General features: G+C 46.3%; 1 protein-coding gene across 6 annotated transcripts in view; it reads left to right on the plus strand.

Moving 5' to 3' along the window:
- The first annotated feature begins 106 nt into the window (after positions 1 to 106).
- Positions 107 to 17,055, plus strand: part of LOC110502363 (kinesin-like protein KIF21A) — a 79,503-nt gene continuing 62,554 nt past the window's right edge. For all 6 annotated transcript variants that reach the window (XM_036959025.1, XM_036959034.1, XM_036959027.1 and 3 more), the window contains exon 1: positions 107 to 595. In XM_036959025.1, the coding sequence (XP_036814920.1) occupies positions 552 to 595 (44 nt within the window). In that variant the 5' untranslated portion in view covers positions 107 to 551. The remainder of the gene's footprint in view (positions 596 to 17,055) is intronic.

Below are 17,055 nucleotides of genomic sequence, written 5' to 3' on the forward strand. Positions count from 1 at the left end.
ATTTTGTCAGAATGGTATTCAAAGAGTACACGTGGCATGACGTCACTCACGCACTACATTTCTTCTAAAAGTCTAAATTGGAGTTGACCTCCATGCGCATTGTGATGTCAACACTCAACCTTCACCACAGCGCACCGAGAAGAAGGCGTGGCTTGGTGACGCATTGCGGCTCGAGCAGGATCGGTGTGTGCATTGTGCGGGAGGCGTGTGTCCCTCTCCCAACCAAAGAGCAAGGAGCGAAATCGAGTGGACCACGCAACAGCCTCTCCGCTCCAAACAGAATGTCGTCAAGGAATGTATTCTAGCTGGAAATGCAAGGGAGCACCGACCAGTCGCAGTATTTTATTTAAAATCTATAGACCCATAATAATCTGAAATATGGCTGAAGTGAAGTCGAGGTGAGTTGCGCTGTTGCTCAGACAACTTGCTGTTGAGTGGTGCGCACTCCACTCTCCGCCTCTCGCCAGCCAGCCTGTCGGATGAAAAGAAAACGGATAGATCCCGTTCTTTTTTGTTCTTCTATCAATCGATAGTCATTAGACTGTGGAATCATGTCGATGGGACAGGACGAAAACTCAGTCCGGGTGGCTTTGAGGTAAGTCTTGAAGCCGTACATTTAATTGCTTTACTTTGCATAACTGTCGGCACAATTACATATTTGGGAGGTAGCCTACCTGTCACCACCAGCCCAGCAGAATGCATGACCCGTTAAAGGAGATGTAGGAGATTAATGTTAGGCCTTGCATCATCTATTGATAGTGGCCACTCTAGGCGTTTTATGATTTATTTCATAGTAGGCTAACATCAAAGACTGGATCAGAAACTCTGTGGAAACATTGGGATACATTTGTAGCCAACGGTTACATATTTTTTCTGTAAAATGTGTTGCCGTATGATGGTCTTTGAGGACAATATGAATTTAGGAATTTGCAGTTGAATTTGCAGTTGATAGTTTACATAAACCACCATATAGGGCTAGGCTATTGTGTCGCGTGTCACAGAAGTACTAAATAAATGTGATAGCCACATTGTCTCCATGCATGACGCAGCATTATCACACGCCCAAAGAAAAAAACAGAAGGGTGCACATATGGCAGGTGTCTTCGCATGCCATTTGCCTCTCCCACCAGCCTAGGAATGGATGGTACAGTATCATGCTTGTTTTGTAACGATTGAACGGTTGGAAAGACAGATCTGGCCTTTATAGCTCCTTGGCCGTGTGCCGGAGTCTCTTTCGGGCATCCTTTCAAAGAAGACAGTTGATCCACAGTTGATCGATGAAAGGAGCGCTTTACTGACAGGCTTCAAGGAAGACAGCCAACCGTTTAATACGCAAAAACCTCTAACCGTTTCTGGTTAATTGATTCTTTGTTTACAGTTAAGAATACATTGCAATGGCCTTCTTTAGCTCAGAAGCCTACAGAAAGTGAACAGTAGCCAAATAATACTTTATTTTGTTCATACTTAAGGCTATAGAATGTGTTCATCATAGGACCATAAAATGTTTGGTTAATTCCTTAGACAGGCTTATGTATTTTCCACATGAAGAATGAATGTCATCCACAGTCTTATCTGCAGAATAAGGCTGCTCCTTGCTAGAAGGAGACATGCTGAGGTCAGGTGGCACACTGACAGATGTCTCTAATGGCACAATGGGACAGTTGGCAGTTGGCACACATGCAGCACTAGCCTGCCTTTCACTTTGTATGTGTGTGTCTGTCTCTCTTTGTCTCCATCTCTCCGTCAGTCTCTCTCACACACACACACCCAGTAGACCGTCTAACTAATTCAGTGTGAATATTGTGATGTTCTCTGTTAGATTAGTGTTGTATAATAATGTCTGACACAAGCAGCTGACTGTTTTGTCAGCTCTATGGTACTTCACGTCCACGGTCCCCATAGTAACAATCCTTCTGGAATAACTGAGACCCTTGACCCAGTCTCCAATCTCTGAGTTCTCATCGTGTGCGTGCGTGCTTGTGAGAGAGAGAGTGACCATATTCCTGGCCCAGTCTCCTATTATTGTTTATGTCTGTATTTTCAGATATTTTTTGATTGAGAAGATAATGGAGTGATTGAATGGAAAGCTAGGAGGGAAGGTTGTCACATGGCAGAGGGACGGAGTTGAACCCATTCCAATACGGCCATGCAATGCATGTGTGCTTCGGAGTGGTGGCACTAAACGCTAGGCCACGTAAGCCACATCAGTCTCCTATTTTGCAAGACTTTGTCCTCCCATGGTGCCGGCCAGAGGGTCCATAGCTAATACTGAAAAGTAGTCTTCTCATTAGCAAATGGCCCATACTGAGGGGGTCGTGTTGGCCTAAAGACATGTGCTCTCATTGTTTCCAGTCCAAACTAGTCTAACTTTCTAGTTGGCTTCCCCAAGGCTGCTGACATACTCCTCTTGACCTGGGGTCAACACGTGTGTTCCCAATCTAGTGGCAAGCCTATACATTGTATAAGCCTACCTTTACTGTGTGTGTGTGTGTGTGTGTGTGTGCATAGAGGGGAGAGTGATACAGGGCACATTTCTGACTATTCTCAGTGGTTTGTACAGTAAAGGCTGTATTAGTTCAATACTCTACAGAACAGCTCTTCCTGACAGTTATTAATGGTTGTAATGAGAGGAGGAGTTGAGCTAAAGAGGTACTTGTTGAACCAGCCAGATAAGGTTATTATGTCAATGCAACTATTTAAACTACACATAATGGGAGAGGCCCTTCAGTCAAGTCAAGGTGGTAAGAGATGTTTGTCTACAGTACTGACTTTTTACTGTGTTTGTGTGTGTGTGTGTAAGCGTGTGAACGTGCTAGTTTCACTCACAGGGTTTGCACAAGGTGCTTAAAGTACTTGAATTTGGCACTCTGAAATTGAAGTACTGGAGTACCTTGAAAATCAGATATTTTCTCAAGTTGGTACTTGACAAGTACTTAAATTCAAATGAGAGGAGAACAGACAATTCTCAAAAATGTTAATATGAAAAATATTAGAAAAATGTATTGGTCTTGCAAATTAATTTCCAGGCAGACTACTGAGTTTTATTTCCTCACATGTTTGGCTCTCTGGTTGCCAGGCTAGCTCACTCATTCCACCCACACTGCCACTCAGCCAGTCAGGTACAGAACTGCCTGATTATGCACCGCCAAACGTCACATTGATAGCTAAAATGTCGGGCAAATGTAGATACAATCCTGCCTGGCAGTATATTGATGTTTATGAATATGTTTTGCCAGACCCAAACAGGGATGTAGTGGAGGGTAAATGCTGTTTAAGCACCTTTTTAATTTAGTTAATTATCATTTGCACACTTATTATTGTGTTCCCAGCGTTGATCAATGCTCAGAAGGCTTCTTGATCTGAGTTCTAATAGCGTCTACCTTTGCGAATGAGTGGAATCATGAATATGCTCCCTCATATTTGCCTTGTAAGCAGCAATTTAATTCACCACCACAACATAGGCCGAGAGTTGAAACAAACTACCTCCGCCCAGACCTATAGTGGCAAGGTCAAAGAGACCAAGGCTGACAATGCGATTTTCATTTTTTAAATTAATTTTTATCCCTCGACTCCTGCCATTTCAACAGCCATCACCCAAACAATAACCCCTGACTCAGAGAATGAGTGTACAGCTGGTAAATAGTTGCTGATATTTCAGTTAGATGTCTAGCTAGATAAGTAGCTCGAGCTCTCTGGCTGTTAGCCAGGTAGCCAGCTATAACTAGCTAGCTGGCTAAAAGGATGAAGTTAGAAGCTAATGTTGAACGGAGCCTGATCTCAGCAAGAGCAGTTGACTGAAATTAAGCTAGCTATAATCAAAAGATGGGCTACTATAAGTTCTCATAACAAAATAGCTTTTCTTTACAGAGAATAGTGAGACCGACAGGGGGAGAGAGTAGTAGTACAGTAGTGCCCAAACTTGGCAAAAATTTAAATAGGGTCCCTTGAGCTAATCTGTAATCTTATCAAACACATTCATAAATTCTTTCTCTTCAAATGCTTTTAGAAAACAACAATTTAGATTCAACAAAGGGCCTTTTACACTGTTAGAATTCACTTTCATGTTATTATGTTTTGGAAAAGTTGAGTGAAATATAAAGTCAATTTAAATGTAAAGAAATGTAATATTATTAGCATGTACACTTAAACACATATAAACGCAACATGCAACAATTTCAAAGATCTTGTGGCGAATAGGAACTATTACAAATTGATGGTCCTTAAAAATGAGTATTAGTGCTGGAAAATGTACTTGAAAGTCCTTGCATTTGACTTTCCACTGTCTGTACGAACACTGCACTCATCTGTAGGACTGGTTTTTGACTACCAGAATAACTGGCTTTCCATTGTTAGTCCTTATAATCATGTAATTACAACTATAGGTGGATGAACATGACTTGTGCTAATATCCACATCAAGACAGTAATGTTCTGTGGGATCTGGTACACAAACTGTCTTAAGGGACAATGACCAGCAGAACAATAATATGTTACCGTTTTGGCTATACAGGCCAGAAGGTAAGGACAACTCACTTCTCTCCAGCATGTGTATTTGCCCCGAGCAGGCCGTGGTGGGGGAAGAAGAGTAGGAGGAGAGATTGAGGAACATTCAGATCTGTATTTGTCACCCATGGCAGCGTTGGACAAACACAAAGGGCCCTAAGCCTCCCAGACTCTCTGCTTTGTCCTGGTCCACTGAGCCAAGCTACGGTGTCACACTCAGCCCGCCACTGGCCCGGCCCACAGACTGGCCGTGTGTGTGTGTGCATGCGTGTTAATATGTGAGGGGGTATATCGGATGTGTTCTGCTTCATACCTCTGGTACTGAGACATCCTTGTGTTACATAGCAACATAGCAGTGTGCTTTGATTGTGGTGCCTATAAAATAGAATAGTTAAGTCCTGTCATTTCAATATGTAATGTATCCTAATTATAGTCCCCGCAGTAGTTCAATTTTCCTTTTCAAAGTGAATCTCTGTAAAGGCTTGCCTTTTTGGCATAGACCATGTGGGTGACCTTCTTTCAGAACTGTAGGCAATTCCTTTCCGAGGCAGGCAGCACTAAGCATAGCCTACACTTAAACTGAACTTGCCCAGAAATAGACCACTGCATTGCTGGAAGACCTCGGTTATCTATAACATGACGTCTGAGGGGTCAGCGCATTCTGCCAGTCCCAGACACATCCACATAATGGGAAAACCACTGCGACTGCGGAAACTCCTGGCCCCCATGTGGACATGCTTTATGGCACAGAATGGAGACCCCTCCAACTCTTGATGATTTTTGCACTTGCAAAACAAATTTAATGTAGTTATATAGTACATTGGTTGGCATGGGTACACCACACCCATGAAAATGTTGCTCACGTTCTCCCTATTTTTCCTTTCTTTCTTTGTCTTTTTCACGCCCTCTATCTCTTGTGTCATTGTCTTTCTCTCTCTCTGTCCCTCACTCCCCTTTCAAGTAAAGTGGCCATAAGTAGCTCTGCGTATGTAACACAAATAATATATTACTCGCTATTAGCCTCTCTACTTATAGCAAGGTAGCAACATATTATGTTGTCAGACTGGCAGCCTAACCGGTGATAAACATAAATAGGTTTCTGTCCTTAAATAGCGCTCTATGCTTGTTTTAGCAAGCTGTCTGTCACACTGTCACCTCTTTAGTTACAGTATGCATATCTCTTATTTTTCCTTAGTCATCAACAATAGCCTAGTTCAGGGATGAGCGACTTTGATGGGGTAAGGGCTACAAAAACTCAGAACTCATCATGAGGGGCTGCAGTGGCTCGCCGGTCCTACCCATATCCATACCCACACATGTAGTCATAGCCAGTCCTACCCATATCCATACCCACACATGTAGTCATAGCCAGTCCTACCCATATCCACACATGTAGTCATAGCCAGTCCTACCCATATCCATACCCACACATGTAGTCATAGCCAGTCCTATCCATATCCATACCCACACATGTAGTCATAGCCAGTCCTACCCATATCCGTACCCACACATGTAGTCATAGCCAGTCCTACCCATATCCATACCCACACATGTAGTCATAGCCAGTCCTACCCATATCCATACCCACACATGTAGTCATAGCCAGTCCTACCCATATCCATACCCACACATGTAGTCATAGCCAGTCCTACCCATATCCGTACCCACACATGTAGTCATAGCCAGTCCTACCCATATCCATACCCACACATGCAGTCATAGCCAGTCCTACCCATATCCATACCCACACATGCAGTCATAGCCAGTCCTACCCATATCCATACCCACACATGCAGTCATAGCCAGACCTACCCATATCCATACCCACACATGTAGTCATAGCCAGACCTACCCATATCCACACATGTAGTCATAGCCAGACCTACCCATACCCACACATGTAGTCATAGCCAGTCCTACCCATATCCATACCCACACATGTAGTCATAGCCAGTCCTACCCATACCCACACATGTAGTCATAGCCAGTCCTACCCATATCCATACCCACACATGTAGTCATAGCCAGTCCTACCCATATCCACACATGTAGTCATAGCCAGTCCTACCCATATCCACACATGTAGTCATAGCCAGTCCTACCCATATCCACACATGTAGTCATAGCCAGTCCTACCCATATCCACACATGCAGTCATAGCCAGTCCTACCCATATCCATACCCACACATGCAGTCATAGCCAGTCCTACCCATATCCGTACCCACACATGTAGTCATAGCCAGTCCTACCCATATCCATACCCACACATGCAGTCATAGCCAGTCCTACCCATATCCATACCCACACATGCAGTCATAGCCAGACCTACCCATATCCATACCCACACATGTAGTCATAGCCAGTCCTACCCATATCCACACATGTAGTCATAGCCAGTCCTACCCATACCCACACATGCAGTCATAGCCAGACCTACCCATATCCATACCCACACATGTAGTCATAGCCAGACCTACCCATATCCACACATGTAGTCATAGCCAGACCTACCCATACCCACACATGTAGTCATAGCCAGTCCTACCCATATCCATACCCACACATGTAGTCATAGCCAGTCCTACCCATACCCACACATGTAGTCATAGCCAGTCCTACCCATATCCATACCCACACATGTAGTCATAGCCAGTCCTACCCATATCCACACATGTAGTCATAGCCAGTCCTACCCATATCCACACATGTAGTCATAGCCAGTCCTACCCATACCCACAAATGTAGTCATAGCCAGTCCTACCCATACCCACACATGTAGTCATAGCCAGTCCTACCCATACCCACACATGTAGTCATAGCCAGTCCTACCCATACCCACACATGTAGTCATAGCCAGGCCTACCCATACCCACACATGTAGTCATAGCCAGTCCTACCCATACCCACACATGTAGTCATAGCCAGTCCTACCCATACCCACACATGTAGTCATAGCCAGTCCTACCCATACCCACACATGTAGTCATAGCCAGTCCTACCCATACCCACACATGTAGTCATAGCCAGTCCTACCCATACCCACACATGTAGTCATAGCCAGTCCTACCCATATCCATACCCACACATGTAGTCATAGCCAGTCCTACCCATACCCACACATGTAGTCATAGCCAGTCCTACCCATACCCACACATGTAGTCATAGCCAGTCCTACCCATATCCATATCCACACATGTAGTCATAGCCAGTCCTACCCATATCCATATCCACACATGCAGTCATAGCCAGTCCTACCCATATCCATATCCACACATGTAGTCATAGCCAGTCCTACCCATATCCACACATGTAGTCATAGCCAGTCCTACCCATATCCGTACCCACACATGTAGTCATAGCCAGTCCTACCCATATCCGTACCCACACATGTAGTCATAGCCAGTCCTACCCATATCCGTACCCACACATGTAGTCATAGCCAGTCCTACCCATATCCGTACCCACACATGTAGTCATAGCCAGTCCTACCCATATCCATACCCACACATGTAGTCATAGCCGGTCCTACCCATATCCGTACCCACACATGTAGTCATAGCCAGTCCTACCCATATCCATACCCACACATGTAGTCATAGCCAGTCCTACCCATATCCATACCCACACATGTAGTCATAGCCAGTCCTACCCATATCCACACATGTAGTCATAGCCAGTCCTACCCATATCCGTACCCACACATGTAGTCATAGCCAGTCCTACCCTATTCCGTACCCACACATGTAGTCATAGCCAGTCCTACCCATATCCGTACCCACACATGTAGTCATAGCCGGTCCTACCCATATCCGTACCCACACATGTAGTCATAGCCAGTCCTACCCATATCCATACCCACACATGTAGTCATAGCCAGTCCTACCCATATCCATACCCACACATGTAGTCATAGCCGGTCCTACCCATATCCATACCCACACATGTAGTCATAGCCGGTCCTACCCATATCCATACCCACACATGTAGTCATAGCCGGTCCTACCCATATCCATACCCACACATGTAGTCATAGCCGGTCCTACCCATATCCATACCCACACATGCAGTCATAGCCAGTCCTACCCATACCCACACATGCAGTCATAGCCAGACCTACCCATATCCATACCCACACATGTAGTCATAGCCAGTCCTACCCATATCCATACCCACACATGTAGTCATAGCCAGTCCTACCCATATCCATACCCACACATGTAGTCATAGCCAGTCCTACCCATATCCATACCCACACATGCAGTCATAGCCAGTCCTACCCATATCCGTACCCACACATGCAGTCATAGCCAATCCTACCCATATCCATACCCACACATGTAGTCATAGCCAGTCCTACCCATACCCACACATGTAGTCATAGCCAGTCCTACCCATATCCATACCCACACATGCAGTCATAGCCAGTCTTACCCATACCCACACATGCAGTCATAGCCAGTCCTACCCATACCCACACATGTAGTCATAGCCAGTCCTACCCATACCCACACATGTAGTCATAGCCGGTCCTACCCATATCCATACCCACACATGTAGTCATAGCCGGTCCTACCCATATCCATACCCACACATGCAGTCATAGCCAGTCCTACCCATACCCACACATGCAGTCATAGCCAGACCTACCCATATCCATACCCACACATGTAGTCATAGCCAGTCCTACCCATATCCATACCCACACATGCAGTCATAGCCAGTCCTACCCATATCCGTACCCACACATGCAGTCATAGCCAATCCTACCCATATCCATACCCACACATGTAGTCATAGCCAGTCCTACCCATATCCATACCCACACATGCAGTCATAGCCAGTCCTACCCATACCCACACATGTAGTCATAGCCAGTCCTACCCATACCCACACATGTAGTCATAGCCAGTCCTACCCATACCCACACATGTAGTCATAGCCAGTCCTACCCATACCCACACATGTAGTCATAGCCAGTCCTACCCATACCCACACATGTAGTCATAGCCAGTCCTACCCATATCCATACCCACACATGTAGTCATAGCCAGTCCTACCCATACCCACACATGCAGTCATAGCCAGTCCTACCCATATCCATACCCATACATGTAGTCATAGCCAGTCCTACCCATATCCATACCCACACATGTAGTCATAGCCAGTCCTACCCATATCCATACCCACACATGTAGTCATAGCCAGTCCTACCCATACCCACACATGTAGTCATAGCCAGTCCTACCCATACCCACACATGTAGTCATAGCCAGTCCTACCCATATCCATACCCACACATGTAGTCATAGCCAGTCCTACCCATATCCATACCCACACATGTAGTCATAGCCAGTCCTACCCATATCCATACCCACACATGTAGTCATAGCCAGTCCTACCCATACCCACACATGCAGTCATAGCCAGTCCTACCCATATCCATACCCACACATGCAGTCATAGCCAGTCCTACCCATATCCATACCCACACATGTAGTCATAGCCAGTCCTACCCATATCCAACTTAAACATTTTAGAGTTAATTTCTAACCATTTTGCCATGGGCCGTAGAGAAAAAAAGTATAACTTTACAGGTAATTTCTTGCAACTCTACACATTTTGCCATAGGGTGGAGAGATATTTTGCAGTTTTTAATATAATATCTGAGTGAGTTGTGGGGGCCCCTTGGCCAGAAATTTGAGCATGCTTACTACAAGTTTAGATAGCTGTCCTGCTAGATTAATTTACCAATCTAAAATGTTTAGCTGACATGGCTAATTGAGTGACTATCAGTGACTGACATAACAAGAGGAAAACTGCTGATGAACAACCACAGTTTGAAAATGCGCCTTGTGTATTCTACTATTTTAACTTGCAACAGTAAATTGAGACCCTGACCTGAGTTTGTTTTATTGATCTGTGGGCCACCAGTTGCCCCTTCCTGGCCTAGTTGAATATCATATGATTACTATACCGTAACCATAAGCAACCAGTTTCACCCCTCTGCACATCTGTAGTCATATTGTCACACCCACACACAGTCTGCCACTCGTCTTACCATGTCATACAAATACATTCTCTTCTGCCGTGCTGGAGGCAGGCCATACAAATGAGTCCTGTCCACCTGTCCTGCTGCTTACACACTGGTAGCTACACACACTGTTGGAATCTGCATATGCATGATGTGGATGTGGTACATTTCCATCAGGTGAAACAGCTTTCTTGCCAGGATGAATCACCATGTCGTGTTAAATGACCATTTCTGTGTATGCTATGCATTGTAAAGAAAATTATATTATTTCGTAACATGAAGCAAGTGTTCTTTAATCTTCGTTCACTTCCTGACTATTTCCAGTGAACTTCCACTTTAACGTTTAGGCTGTCTCGTTGCCTGAAAGCAGCTTCAAATGGTGGTCTCTTTCACCTCTCTCTGTCTGCATTTTCTGGGCCTAGCTTTTGTGTCAAGTCCTCACTGGTTGGCCCACTGTTGACACAAAGATGGGAGTCCCCTGTCAACACAGCACGGTTGGCTGCAGGTGGATCCCAAGCTTGATGTCCTGGAGGGCCTTGGGGTGAGGGAGGGGTGTTTTTCTAATGAAAAGCAGCGCTATTCCCTGAACACATTGGGCTTTGTTGTTCCTTTGTCTTGCCATGTCATTTTAATCAAAGTGTGACAATCATTGTGTGAGTTGCAGCTGATTGACATCCCTGAGTTTGTTTTCTATTATTTAACTGTTATGTTGTTGCACATTATACAACTTGCAATGTCTGTTTTTTTATATCTTTGTTGTTGATAATGACAACATGGTGATCATTTCTTGTTCTCATGTCATGAGAAACTTTGCTTGTTGTTCAAGGATCCACCACTGTCATGTGTTGTAAGTTGCTTAGGCTGCCATAACTCTGTGATTAGTTAAGGCTAGTGACAACTTCTGCAGGTTTTACCACCAGTGTTAGGGGGGAGGGGGGATCTTTCTCCCTCTGTTTTCCTCTCGTGCGCGTGCTTGTATTTTCCATTTGTTGACAGCTAGAAAACAACCCCTCTGCTCTGACTGTTCCCTCTCCAGCCAGAGTGAAGCACCAGGCCAGACAGGCGTCTCTCTGAGGCACACTGAACACTGCTTTACTGCTTCCTGTAGGTCAGAGGTCACAAAACAGTCCACCCTGGCCTGTGATTATTAGGGGTGCCCATTGGAGGGGAGGGTTAAGGCGGAGTTAATCATCTCATCTGTTGTCAACAAGGGGAAAAGAGAGGGAGAAATACTGTTGAAGTTTTCCATAGACACTAAGGATATCTTATCCTCCCCGAATCCTGATCTTTAAGTGAGAGCTCACTTGTAGCCACAATGCTGAGTTTGTTTTTCAGTGTAACTTTATTGTAACGTTGTAGTCAGGTACTCACACTGTCTGGTTCCGGTGTGGCTTAATTGGTAGAGCAGGGCACTTGCAATGCCAGGGTTGTGGGTTCGATTTCCACTGAGGGAGCAGTATGAACAAATATGAAAATGTTTGCTCTAGATAAGAGCGTCTGCAAAATAACTTAAATGTTGTAGTCCAGGACTCACACCGTCTGTCTCGAATTAATGGTGGGAGATGGTACCGTTTAATTTCATAACTTGGAGGGAAACCAGTTAACTGACCTAAGGTCATTATCTGACCCTGCCTTGCGTGCTAATCCACAGACAGACTGGAAGTGCCCGTCTGGGTTCAGTTAGTTTGCTTTGCTCTGTAATTAAGGCGTGAATCCTAAGTCAAATGTTTGCTTTTTAAGTGGAAGTTAGGATTCACCCCTAAGCAAGCCTAAAGGGTGAGGATTGGCCATCTGATCCTGAACCTGTCGTTAAAAGGAGGTTCCTTCTGGGATGCGTGCTTCACTGCACTAAACCTCCATGTGTGTGTTCCGTATTTCCTTGGCAACCTGTTTTTTTTACTATGGCAACAGGATAAACACCATCCTCTCAGGGAGGTCTGGAGTGATATATTCTGGAGAAAGTGACTAGTTACACTAGTCCAAAGTGACTAGTTACACTAGTCCAAAGTGTAAATTGCAATGTCATTATTGAGGCCTGTAATGACAGTTATTCTTTGTCTCTCTGATTTGACTAGTGGCACGTTCTGTGTCAACAGGCAGCTTTCTGTCCTCCTCTCTGCATTCTTCCTCTCCTTTCCAGGACCGCTTTTAGGGAAAACTGAAAGGGAGTTTGGTTTCCTGCTGCCCTCTCTGAGAAAGAGAGGTGTGGGATTATAGATTGAGCAAGGCAGTTATGTTTGGGATGTGTTGCCAAAACAATGTCAGTGTACGAGAGGTGGTGAAGGCAGGATTAACAGGAATTGGTCTATACAGTGTTGTTGTTGTGTCAGGGGGGGATACGACCTATACGTTGTTGTGTCAGGGGGGGATACGACCTATACGTTGTTGTTGTTGTGTCAAGGGGGATACGACCTATACGTTGTTGTTGTGTCAGGGGGGATACGACCTATACGTTGTTGTTGTGTCAGGGGGGATACGACCTATACGTTGTTGTTGTGTCAGGGGGGGATACGACCTATACGTTGTTGTTGTGTCAGGGGGGGGATACGACCTATACGTTGTTGTTGTGTCAGGGGGGGGATACGACCTATACGTTGTTGTTGTGTCGGGGGGGGATACGACCTATACGTTGTTGTTGTGTCAGGGGGGGGATACGACCTATACGTTGTTGTTGTGTCAGGGGGGGGATACGACCTATACGTTGTTGTGTCAGGGGGGGGATACGACCTATACGTTGTTGTGTCGGGGGGGGGGATACGACCTATACGCTGTTGTTGTGTCAGGGGGGATACGACCTATACGCTGTTGTTGTGTCGGGGGGGGGGGGGGGATACGACCTATACGTTGTTGTTGTGTCAGGGGGGATACGACCTATACGTTGTTGTTGTTGTGTCAGGGGGGGATACGACCTATACGTTGTTGTTGTGTCAAGTGGGATACGACCTATACGTTGTTGTTGTTGTGTCAAGGGGGATACGACCTATACGTTGTTGTTGTGTCAGGGGGGATACGACCTATACGTTGTTGTGTCAGGGGGGGATACGACCTATACGTTGTTGTTGTGTCAGGGGGGGGATACGACCTATACGTTGTTGTTGTGTCAGGGGGGGGATACGACCTATACGTTGTTGTGTCAGGGGGGGGATACGACCTATACGTTGTTGTTGTGTCAGGGGGGGGATACGACCTATACGTTGTTGTGTCAGGGGGGGGATACGACCTATACGTTGTTGTGTCGGGGGGGGGGGATACGACCTATACGTTGTTGTTGTGTCAGGGGGGATACGACCTATACGTTGTTGTTGTGTCGGGGGGGGGGGGGATACGACCTATACGTTGTTGTTGTGTCAGGGGGGATACGACCTATACGTTGTTGTTGTTGTGTCAGGGGGGGATACGACCTATACGTTGTTGTTGTGTCGGGGGGGGGGATACGACCTATACGTTGTTGTTGTGTCAGGGGGGGATACGACCTATACGTTGTTGTTGTGTCGGGGGGGGATACGACCTATACGTTGTTGTTGTGTCGGGGGGGGGATACGACCTATACGTTGTTGTTGTGTCGGGGGGAAACGACCTATACGTTGTTGTTGTGTTGGGGGGGGGGGGGGGTACGACCTATACGTTGTCATTGAGGGGGATACTGCCTACACGTTGTTGTTGTGTCAGGGGGGATACGACCTATACGTTGTTGTGTCAGGGGGGATACGACCTATACGTTGTTGTTGTGTCAGGGGGGATACGACCTATACGTTGTTGTTGTGTCGGTGGGGGGGATACGACCTATACGTTGTTGTGTCAGGGGGGATACGACCTATATGTTGTTGTTGTGTCGGGGGGGGGGGGATACGACCTATACGTTGTTGTTGTGTCGGTGGGGGGGATACGACCTATACGTTGTTGTTGTGTCGGTGGGGGGGATACGACCTATATGTTGTTGTGTCAGGGGGGATACGACCTATATGTTGTTGTTGTGTCGGGGGGGGGGATACGACCTATACGTTGTTGTTGTGTCGGGGGGGGGGGGGATACGACCTATACGTTTTTGTTGTGTCAGGGGGGGGATACGACCTATACGTTGTTGTTGTGTCAGGGGGGATACGACCTATATGTTGTTGTTGTGTCGGGGGGGGGGGGGTGGGGGGATACGACCTATACGTTGTTGTTGTGTCGGGGGGGGGGGGGGGGGATACGACCTATACGTTTTTGTTGTGTCGGGGGGGGATACGACCTGTACGTTGCTGTGTCAGGGGGGATACGACCTATACGTTGTTGTGTCAGGGGGGGATACGACCTAAACATTGTTGTTGTGTCAGGGGGGATACGACCTAAACGTTGTTGTGTCAGGGGGGGATACGACCTATACGTTGTTGTTGTGTCAGGGGGGGATACGACCTATACGTTGTTGTTGTGTCAGGGGGGGATACGACCTAAACATTGTTGTTGTGTCAGGGGGGGATACGACCTATACGTTGTTGTTGTGTCAGTGGGGGGATACGACCTATACGTTGTTGTTGTGTCAGGGGGGGATACGACCTATACGTTGTTGTTGTGTCAGGGGGGGATACGACCTATACGTTGTTGTTGTGTCAGGGGGGATACGACCTAAACATTGTTGTTGTGTCAGGGGGGGATACGACCTATACGTTGTTGTTGTGTCAGGGGGGGATACGACCTATACGTTGTTGTTGTGTCAGGGGGGGGATACGACCTATACGTTGTTGTTGTGTCAGGGGGGGATACGACCTATACGTTGTTGTGTCAGTGGGGGGATACGACCTATACGTTGTTGTTGTGTCAGGCGGGGATACGACCTATACGTTGTTGTTGTGTCGGGGGGGGGGGGGATACGACCTATACGTTGTTGTTGTGTCGGGGGGGGATACGACCTATACGTTGTTGTTGTGTCGGGGGGGATACGACCTATACGTTGTTGTTGTGTCAGGGGGGATACGACCTATACGTTGTTGTTGTGTCAGGGGGGATACTGCCTATACGTTGTTGTTGTTGTGTCATAGGTGGATACTGCCTATACGTTGTTGTTTTGACAAAAGGGGTGATATGGCCTATACGTTGTTATGTCATAGGGGGATACTGCTTGTACGTTGTTGTGTCGTCATAGGGGATACGGTCTATTTTATAATTTTTCCCTTTTATATGTATATCATAGACAGACCATTCGGACCTTTCACTAACTGAAATCTGCCACAAACAAGCAAACAGACTTTGATCTGCACCCCTATTTTGTCCCCTTGTTGTTGTTTCCAAATGTCACTCACCAAGACATACTAACTCAAGTATTCTCATAATCAAGTAGATTAGATTAGAGACACGCTAAAGATGCCTCTAAAGGATGATGCCGAGGATGTCTGTCTCCTGTCTACCTCAAGGCTAAGTGACGCCAACCAATGGACCCTCGTCAAATGTAGTGCACTATATAGGGAATAGGGTGTCATTTGAGTCCCGTCACTTAGACTGGTTTAGTGGCATCATGATATCCTGCTGGGATGGGATTATTCTATTAATGTCCACTTCCATTACCAGTCACCATGGCAACCTCTTCCCTTCTTTGAAGCCGCCCACCGCAACACAAAGAACAGTACAGTAGGCCTACACTGCAGACTGTGAGACAGCAGACACTGTCCTTCACAAACACAAATGAAGTCTTTTAAACTAAACGTTTAAACTGTGAAGGTGTAAATTGAGGCACGTTATTGGTAAACACTAATTAGGGTTGAACAGAGCTCACTTTCAGGAACCCCAGTTTCCCTCCATAGTGGATAAAATGACGTGGCTGCAGGTCTTTATCCAGCATCAAAGCTTGGACTAAAGCTTGGCTCTGATACTACACATACTGGCACAGTCTCATACATATGTGTGTGGGCATACGAGCAAGTGTTTGTGTGAGAAACGCACAGTAGAGCTCCTCAGAGCCCCCAATAGACAGTATTTCCCTTCTGTGTAGAGGTGTATCTGAAGGTGTCCGTCGTACTAACTGTAATCTGGGTGTACGAAGAGAACGCTGACAGCTCAGGGAGCTAACCAGATAGCTACTGAACCCTTTGAGTCTGTAGTTACAAACACATGTAATGAACACACTAGCCTAGGCCTCTTGACTGGCATCCTTGCACACGCTATTGCTTTTCTCTCTTCTCTAACGGCCTACCATTTTGTTCCGGGACTGCCCTGATGCAGCGTCGATACTGAGTGTTGAGTGAGTGTTAAGGTTTCTTCTGCCTTCTTTCCCCCTCTGAACAGCATCCAGCTCGCTCTGCAGAAAATGAGGCTGAAGAAACCTCTCACCCCCTCTCCTCCCTCTATCTTCTCCCTCGATGCAAACAGCCTTTAATGATTTATGGAAAGAGTGCTGTGGATCTGGAGTAGTGGCAGGGTGGTGGTGGTGGGGGGTGGGGGGGGCAGACAGCAGTTTGGGGCGTGTTCAGTACTTCAACCAGACTTGTAAACATTTTGGGTTGAGAAAATGACCTCACTTTGGCTGCAAAGCTGAATGTTAAATAGCT

The sequence above is a fragment of the Oncorhynchus mykiss genome, chromosome 2, assembly GCF_013265735.2.
Source record: "Oncorhynchus mykiss isolate Arlee chromosome 2, USDA_OmykA_1.1, whole genome shotgun sequence".
Classification (NCBI taxonomy): Eukaryota; Metazoa; Chordata; class Actinopteri; order Salmoniformes; family Salmonidae; genus Oncorhynchus; species Oncorhynchus mykiss.